The sequence below is a fragment of the Antrostomus carolinensis genome, unplaced genomic scaffold, assembly GCF_000700745.2.
Source record: "Antrostomus carolinensis isolate BGI_N321 unplaced genomic scaffold, ASM70074v2 scaffold12639, whole genome shotgun sequence".
Taxonomy (NCBI): domain Eukaryota; kingdom Metazoa; phylum Chordata; class Aves; order Caprimulgiformes; family Caprimulgidae; genus Antrostomus; species Antrostomus carolinensis.
Window position 1 is genome coordinate 4,927 of NW_010337919.1, and position 9,255 is coordinate 14,181.

At 37.1% G+C, this 9,255-nt stretch overlaps 1 protein-coding gene across 1 annotated transcript in view; it reads left to right on the forward strand.

Moving 5' to 3' along the window:
- Window positions 1-8,157, forward strand: part of OTUD4 (OTU deubiquitinase 4) — a 12,873-nt gene extending 4,716 nt beyond the window's left edge. The window contains exons 3-7 of the mRNA XM_029086832.1: window positions 1,028-1,078; window positions 2,750-2,796; window positions 6,627-6,699; window positions 7,169-7,250; window positions 8,009-8,157. Of these exons, the coding sequence (XP_028942665.1) occupies window positions 1,028-1,078; window positions 2,750-2,796; window positions 6,627-6,699; window positions 7,169-7,250; window positions 8,009-8,157 (402 nt within the window). The remainder of the gene's footprint in view (window positions 1-1,027; window positions 1,079-2,749; window positions 2,797-6,626; window positions 6,700-7,168; window positions 7,251-8,008) is intronic.
- Window positions 8,158-9,255: the final 1,098 nt, after the last annotated feature.

The window sequence follows — 9,255 nt, forward strand, 5'->3', positions numbered from 1 at the left end:
TTTTCCCCAAGTAACATGTGACAGGACTAGGGGAAATGGCCTCAGGTTGCACCAAGGAAGGTTTGGATTGGACATTAGAGTTAGGTTTACAGTTGTATTTGATGATGTTAAAGGTCTTTCCCAACTGAAATGATTCTATTGTCTGCTTAGTTTTTCTTCTTACTTTGTTTCTTAATCACTATGGATAAAGAGGCCATCCTGCTTGTAGCTTAAGTTCATAATAGGAACTCTTTTTTTGAACCTCTAGATCTTTATTTTAGCTAAATCAAACAGATTGTGTCCAAATAGCATTTTTTACATACAGGCTCCCTGTTGGTCAGCATGGCTGAAACACTTTGGAGTTAACATGTTTCAGTTACTGCAGCACCTTTCCCTGTCCTTGACAAATGTGATTTGGCCTCTGTGTGTGGTAAGGAGCGCTGCTGAAGCTGAAGCACTTCCTTAGCCTGGCACTTAGAGTGTAGCCCGATGGTTTGCATCCTTTCACTGAAAGTAGCAGCAGTTTGTTTGAAGTGGCACAGGGGAGAGGAATAAATGCTTTATGATTTGCCTATACTGTATCTTATCACTACTTGGGTACTAAAGAAACGTCACTTCCATTTCTGATTGTCCATTGCTGCCTGTTTCTTTTAACAAGACACTAGAATAAGCCCACACATGCTGTCTCCAGTGATGCCATGCATGTCTGGGGTGGATGAGATCCCCATAAACATCATCTTTACTTTCTTTCAGATTTCTAATTTGGTTGAGAAATCTCTTTTTGTGTTTTTTTTTTGTATTTGTTTTGGTTTGGATTGTGTGATGACTCCAAAAGCTGGTTATGTGGTTATTTTCTGGAATGCAGACCTATATGTTTGACCATTTATTCCCTCATCTCTACATCACTTTATACTTAGATTGTAAGCTCTTCAGAGTAGGATAGTCTTAAATTTCCAGTGGTACATTCCCATTGGTACAGTGGGTCAAATACTGGGGATCCATATGATACACTAATACAAATTAATAATTACCTTTTTTTTTAATACAGTTCATAGAGGGGCCATTTGAAGAGTATTTAAAATGTTTGGAAAATCCACAGGTATGTTAAACTTCATTTATGATAGAAAGCAGTATTTTCTTGAAGTTGATGGGTAATTGGATTTTATTTTTCTCACAAATGTTTTTGACTGAGCTTAAGAGGTCTTTGATTTATGTGAATATATATTTTTATGCATGTATTCTATTGTAAAGTGATTTGGGGAATTTTTTTTTGTGTGTGTCTTGGTTTAAAATCGTTATTCCTCAAAACCGTATCTCAACGTTTCTAGCCTGTGCAAATGCCAACAAACATAGTGTGGCTAAATTTGTCTTGAAGACAGCCTTGAAAGGTCTAACAGTTTATATGATTGAAAGACAGTTATTAAGGTAAGGGATATTCTGAACAGTAACCATGGGCTCTTACGAAGATACTGATTTGAAGCAAAATTATTATTACTCCCCACCTCATTTAATTTTACTGTTTTTATTAGGGCATTAACAGTTGGTGTAAGCTGAGGGGGGAGGAAGAGGACTATCTAGTGCAACACTGCAAAATCAATTTTTTTTTTTTTTAAGTGTTTGTACATGAATTTTATGAAATTTTCCCCTTCTAGAAATTAAAGCATGATTTTTATTTTTTTTTTTCTTTCCCCCGCCATGCCTACAGCATCCCTAGGCAGAATAGCTAACTGGATGGTTCTTTATTTCAGTTTACAAAATGAATGGTGGAAGGGGCTGTTAGCCTATTCTGCTTCTTTCTTGCTTTGTATATACCAGGATTTTTAATTGCAAAACTTTTTTAGTCAAATCCTGAGGATATATGCTATGCCAAATGGTAAATCAGGCCATTTTCCAGTAGAATTTATGCTGCGCTGGACTACGCCAGTGTAAATGGGTTACAACACTGCACTGTGTGTATAGAAAATGTCTTTTTCATACATGTCTGCTAATTTTTAAAAAAATCTTTACAGTAAGTTTTTTACATCATCAGAGAAATTAATAGTAAGTTATTCTATATTTTAAAATTGTCGTGAGAATTAAAAAATTCTAAAAAAAAGACTGCTACAAATTCCTGCCTCAAAACTTAATTTGAGATGTTTTTATTTTAGTAAGAATTTTTAAAAAGAAAAAAAAAAAGGTAAACAACAAAAAACCACCAGAGAAAATAAACAAATTAGGAAGACCTAGTCACATCATAGTGGAGCAAGCACATAGTGGAGCAGTTAGGCTGGAAGTGGAAGCAGCTCCTTTTACTTTTCTGTGATTTGAGTCTGGGTAATGGTGTTACTGACATTTCACTGTTTAACAGCTTTAAAGAGGAGATTTTTGGTCTTTTTAGGTATTGATATGTAAAAATTACTTTTGAAAAGCTAGACTGCTGGCTGTTTAACAAAAGAAAAAAAAACACAACACTATCACCTTTCAAAATCATATTCTTTAATGATAGACCTGCATTTATGTGATTGTTTTTAGTTCTCAGTTTTCATACAGGTGCATTTCTAGTTTGGGAAAAAATCCCTCTAGCTTGTACCTATTAATGACCTTATTGGAATAGTTACTGTTATTTCAAAAAACCTTCAAATACAATCAAAATGTCTCTGCTGAACACCAGACTCAGTGTTAATATATTTGTTCTCTTGCTTCTCTTGATCTACACATGAGGAAGTATAATAATTGTGTGTTTGTTTGAACTTAATTTTCTTTTTCTTTTTTTTTTTTTTTTTCAATGCAGGAGTGGGTTGGACAAGTAGAAATAAGTGCCCTTTCTCTTATGTACAAGTAAGAAAACCTTTAAATATGTTTTATTGAGATCAGTTCAGTTGTTTTGCTAGTGAATCATTTGGAATACCAAAGATGGAGTTGTATGTTATACTATAGTTCTCCAGAAAATTACAAATATGCTTTGAAAATTGCAACAGTCAAGGTATTAAATAAAAGTAGAAAAGTGAGCTTTAAAAATTATATTTAATCTGGCATTTGAATACGTTTGCAATAATGTCATTCATCTCACCTGCAAAATTGATTATGGGTAGAGTCATACAGTTTATATTTTGTTAACTTTCATCTCTTAATTTTTCTGTTAAAACTGCTTCCCTTCCAGTTTCTCACCAAAGCTTTAATATTAACCCTATTCCTGCACTGTGGGCTGTACCCATTTCTTTATTACCTCTGTATGAATGCTCCGGTGTAGCTTAGTTGTACAAGTGTTGTAGGCTGTGTGCTAGAAAGCCGTTCTCACACCTCCCTGGTATGGAGCTGTGTGTACTGATAGAAGAGTGTGTGGTGTATTGCTGTAGCTTACTCTCTTTTCTGTATACATTTTCCTTCTCTGACTGCGTTGGTACAGGTGCAATAGCATGCTTTTGTCACGGGCCATAACTTGAGCTGTACTTCTGAAATGCTTTGGTATTTGTGCGTGGATCATAGAATCACAGAATGGTTTGTGTTGGAAGGGACCTGAAAGATCATCCAGTTCCAACCCCCCTGCCATGAACAGGGACACCTTCCACTAGACCAAGTTGCTCAAAGCCTCATCCAACCTGGCCTTGAACACTTCCAGGGAGGGGGCATCCACAGCTTCTCTGGGCAACCTGTGCCAGTGTCTGACCACCCTCACAGTGAAGAACTTCTTCCTAATATCTAATCTAAACGTGCCCTCTTCCAGTTTAAAGCCATTACCCCTTGTTCTGTCATTAGTCGTCCTTATGAAAAGTCGCTCCCCAGCTTTCTTGTAGGCCCCTTCAGGTACTGGAAGGCCGCTGTAACGGCTCCCCAGAGCCTTCTCTTCTCCAGGCTGAACAGCCCCAACTCTCTCAGCCTGTCCTCACAGCAGAGGTGCTCCAGCCCTTGGATCATCCTGGTGGCCTCCTCTGGACTTGTTCTAACTGGTCCATGTCTTTCTTGTGTTGGGATAAATAGTCCTCTTGGTGATCAACAGTTTTGCTGATGTGTTTTTATTAAATGTACTCCTATATATTAATCTTTTTTTCACAAAATAGTATGAAACAATATGCTGAATATTTGTAACTGCTTTCTACTTACTGTGCAAGGGAATGAGCAATGTACAGCATCTTCTCTTTCCACTGTTTGTAAACCAGTTAAAAACTCAGTGTTTCAAAATGCTTACTGTAAATTAATAACTTTATTTATACTTTGACTCCTAATGAGACAGTTGATAAGAGGAAAGAAGCAAGCTAGTTAAATATTACTTGCAGGTACTTAGGTGAGTACTAAGTGTGGGAAATGGCATGAAATTCTATCTTTGCATTTTATGTGGTTAATGGGACAGTTCAGAGTTGCATGTGTTGCATGGGTGGAAGAGGACTGAACTGAATGAAAGTCAGAGTAAAGTTTGGCTCAAGAGGCTTGGAGAGAACATCTGATGGTTAGAACCAGGGTGTAGAGGGACATAACTCAACTTAAGTCAACAAAATTGCATATTTGATTACATTAGAGCTGGGATGGCTGTGATCTTCTGTTTGAAATGTATTCTCATGAAATAGAAGCAGTTTATTTTGGAGTGATGATACTTTGGTGTCCAGGACCACAGCTGATAAATGAATACAGAAACAAGTCCTGGTTGACAATAGTATTTTTTTACTTTCCATTGGAACCATGAGGAGGCTTGTGGCATAGTTGCAACTATACGTAGTATTTCACTGTAGAGTTGAACTCACAACGATTGTTACTACTATACTTGTTATCCTAAGAGTGGCTTTTGTTAAAAGTGATTTAGAAGCTCTGGGAAAGTAGGAATGGTGAGGGAGATAGGGCAGAAGAGTTGCTTCCTTTCCTGTATGCTGGCAAACTGGAGGAAAGCAGAAGTATGAACTTTCTGTGCCAGGTGAAAAAGGGATTTTAGATTTTTTTTAAGCATAGGATAGAAATGCAGTGTGAATAGGTTTGTTTTCATTGTCACCCCTCGGATCTGTCACAAGTATAATTTGGTTATCCAGTAAATTTTCCTTGACTCCCTGAAGCAGGTAGGTCTCTGAGCTATGAAATTCTTTTCCTCTCAGAATTGCTTTTTCTGAGTTGTAGAAAGTTTTGGGGTCTGTTGTTTTGTTTTTTTTTTTTTTTTTTAAATCCAGAATCTGTGGATATACTTAATCATTCTGCATGACTAATAAAACTTTTGCTTTTGTGAGCAAGGAAGAAGTTGAAGGAAGTGATTGGTTGCTGAGCAAAGAATTCAAAGGGAGGATTATGGATAAAAAAGAGAGAGGGAACAATTAAATTTGAGGTCATTACACAGTTTGATTATAGCAGAAAAACAAGCAGCAAGGATTGGTAGTCTTTCAGTTTTTAGAAAATAAAAAATCAAATAGCATGTCATGTCCATATCAGTTGAGGATTTTCATGTATTTGTCACTTTATATCCAGTTCAACTTTCTATGCTTTTTAATCTAACAAGCTAAAAAAGGAATTACAAGCATGGAATGTAAATTCTAAATTTGTTTCTCTGTAGTAGCTCTATTCTTCATTTATGTTTTTTTAATCTTAAATGTAATGAGGTGCCCAAACTTAGTTTGCAGTGATAAAAATTTTCTAAACTTATTCTGAAGCAGTGATAAAAATTTTCTAAACCTATTCTGAAGAAGTATACTAGACTGATGCCCTTGATGATGAGCATCTGCCAACACTGCAGTGGCACATGATCTGCGGGTTTGGTCCAAGCTTCCCAAAAAGTTTGTTTCCATTCTTTCAGTTGAAAAGAGAACAGAGGGGTTTCTTTGCCACTTTAAATCCAGCAATTTGAGTCTAATGAACCCAACATGGTGTTAGACACCACAGTTCATGGAGCCTTTATCCAAAGAGAAAGGGAAACTTGAGCCCTCTGAATGTCTCCCTCCACCCCCGGTATGTTATCCATTTTAAAATGCAGGAAAAGTTTCTTCTCTCTACAAATGAAAAAACTGAGACATGTGGAAGGCATGGTTTTCAGAGGTGCTGGAGACTTGGTTACAATATCTGATCCTCAGGCAATGCCTGCTGATGGCCTGTTGGGCTTTTGGCATGCTCCTTAGTGCCCTGTGGCAGCTGAGCCACTGTTTGGGAGCAGAAATGTTGTGTGGACACTTCTGAGCACAAGAACTTGGTTTGGGAGGAGACACGGACATGGGCTGTTCTGTTAGCTGGCCTCTGTGCCCAGAATGGTTCTTGCACACATGTAAGCAGTCTGCTACTCCAGATTTAGCCTAAGCTATTGCTCACCTTCTGGAAACTTACCACCGTTTCCTGCCTCTGTTCATAAAACTAACCTTCTCTTTGTTCTGGTGGCTTTCCAAATGGCAAAATGTAATGAATTTCTCCAGGACTGGGGAGCCATCATCTTTCTAGCCACAGCTCCAGAGAGTGGTGTCTGGAAACTTTGTTTTACTTGTCATTGGCTCTGTGACTGTTGTGCCAGCACATCTTACTCCGGTATATTCTTTCAGAAAAGTAAGCCTTCTTTTTTGACCAGTGATAGTTGTACTCATCTTCTTCAAGTATTCTTTTCCACTAATTGTTTTCTGTGGTTGTGGATGTTCCTTGAACTTGACTTAAATATTCCAGTTTTTATTGATATTAATTTTTAAATGAATTCTTAACTGCTACTTTTTCCCTAGGAAAGATTTCATAATATACCGGGAACCAAATGCTTCTCCTTCACATGTAACTGAAAATGGCTTTTCTGATAAGGTAAAACAAAATTTTACAGCTACTGTGAAAGGCTGAGTTAAGACTACTTTGTAAACAGCAAGTAGTTTCATGTAAGCTTCATTATTTCAACACAATGAAACATTCTGACAATTCAATTTTAGTAATTTCTTTAGTACATATTTAAAGCAGCCATTCTGTTAATACATGTAGCACTTCTTTTTAAATAGGTGGTCCATATTTGGGGTGTCATATATCTTCCTTGTAATCTAAAATTCTGTAAAAATCAATTTACAAGTGCTAACTCACATAGCTACCTCGGTTTTAAATTCTTTTTGACTTTTGGTCAAATTCATTTTGGTTTAAAGGACATCCACTAAACGTTGATTATTTTATTGATACTTGGAGATTCTGAGGGGTAACAAAGCGCATTGGTACATTAAATTAGAAGTGCTCATGAAAAATCAAGTGAGTTGCAAAACCTAAAATATCTGTGTGGTTTTTTTAATAGGTTTTGCTGTGCTTTTCAAATGGAAACCACTATGATATTGTTTATCCCATAGAGTATTCAGAAAAGGCTGCTCTGTGCCAGTGTAAGTATTATGTTGGTTAGTTAAAAGCATGTATTTTTACCAAGAATCCTAAAATGATTGCCATCAGGTTTCAGGAAAAGGCTCTGTATGAAAGCTTACTACAGTAATTTTTTAGTAGCTTAGTTTTCCATTTAAATTTTCAATGAGACTGTGATTTTGTGAGAGCATGAATTCTTAAAGGAGAAGACTTACCTGCCTTTGAATCTGGATGGTCTAATATGAGCAGAAAATGTTGGTGTACTAATTTATAATCTGTTGCATTGTCTTTGATCAGTATTCTGGTTTTAATTTTGTATTTCAGACTATGTTAGCAAATTAATTGTTTACATTAAAGTTATCCTTGCATGTGTAACTTGTCACAGAAACCGTGGGAGTTGCACATGTGGAAAACAACTGTCTTCATGGATTACTGTTTTCTTCACTAGATTGCAGAAATGCCCAAACGTTTGATGGTTCCCTGTGACAGTCCTTAGAAGGATTCTAATTCTTCATGAAATCTCTGCCTATGTGCAGAGTTACAAGCCTAAGGCCAAATTTGCCTGTCAAGAGACCTTATTTCTAGTAGTTTCATGCATACCCATTAAACCATAGTAGCCACAGCTGGTTTTGCTTCTAATGCCTTCACTGTTTCAGTTAACACATCAAAATGCTTGCTTGCTTTGATTGCTGTAATTTTAATGCATCTGTAATGGTGGTATAAAATCTCATTTACCTTGTAATTGATTTTTGCTCTTCCCCTTTCTCCTCCTCTTCCCCAGCTCTGCTGTATGAGCTGCTTTATGAGAAAGTATTTGATACAGACGTAAAGAAAATTATAGCGGAACTTAGTGCTGTTGGTGCAACAGAGGAAAGCAATGGTAGCAGTGAAGTATCTGCTTCAGATTCAGAAGATGACAACTACAGGTAAATGGGATTTAAAAGTTAATGTAAGGTGCCCGAGAGTGATACATGTTAAATGAGTTTTCTGAATTTCTGTTGGGTAGTAGAACTTAATTTACAATTTAGGGTTGAAAACATTTAGAAATTACTACAAAAAGAAACACAAAGAGGTAAGGTTAGAACTATGAAAGAATGAAATGTGTAATCTTCACTGTAGCTAAGGACAGGGTTCTGGTTCTTCTGTTTTTCTTGCAGTCTAGCTTTGGGTTTCTTTACATAATGGAATACTGCCATTGCAACAAGTCCCTCTTCCTGTTCAAATTATCAGAATCCCCTGGGAGAACTGTCACCGTGCCAGTCTGGCACGGTAAACTCCATGAGAATTACTTGGCTCACTCTTGCAGCTCAGTAGAGTTGCAGGAATCTAATCCAACTTGTGTTGTTTCCACATGTGGAAGCTGAAATGCCTGCTTGAGATGTAGCTGATGGAGAAGTACAGATGTACTTTGCTCCCTTTTGTTCCTTGATCTTTATGAAGTGATTATATTTGTGGGTTTGCATTCCTTTTGCTGGACCTGGGTGCTCTAGGTAGCTTTGAGATTTTGACCTACTGATTCCTTTTTTACAATAAGTCTTTCACAGTGCCATTTTTGCATTTGCATGTTGGCAGTTTTTCTTCTGTTTAATACTATTCTTGAAACCCTGGCTTGTGTGAAATTCCATTGAATTTGTGGAGCTTATGCTTTATTAGTGAATAATGTCCTCTTTTCCCGCTGAACCTCATTAAAGTCCTTTCTGGGGGCTCTGCTGTAGTCTGTGTGGCATGTGGCAGAAGAAATTCTTTGAGATGTTGGGAGCTGGTTTTTTCCTCAAGCTGAAAATAACAGAAAGGAAGGTGATGGAAATCACTACAGAAAGAAAACCAAGTTCTGGGAAAGGGATTAGCTTCCTTTCTTGTTTGGAAAAAAAAATGCTAAGGAACATTTCCAATTAAAATACAAAGTATTTCTGCCTTGGGGAACAATTATTGTGGCTAAATGTCAGAGAGTGGAAACCTTCCTTATTCCTTTCTGTTCTTGGAGCTTTCCTGGGCTTCATGTGCAGTGGCATTACCCTGTATCTTTGG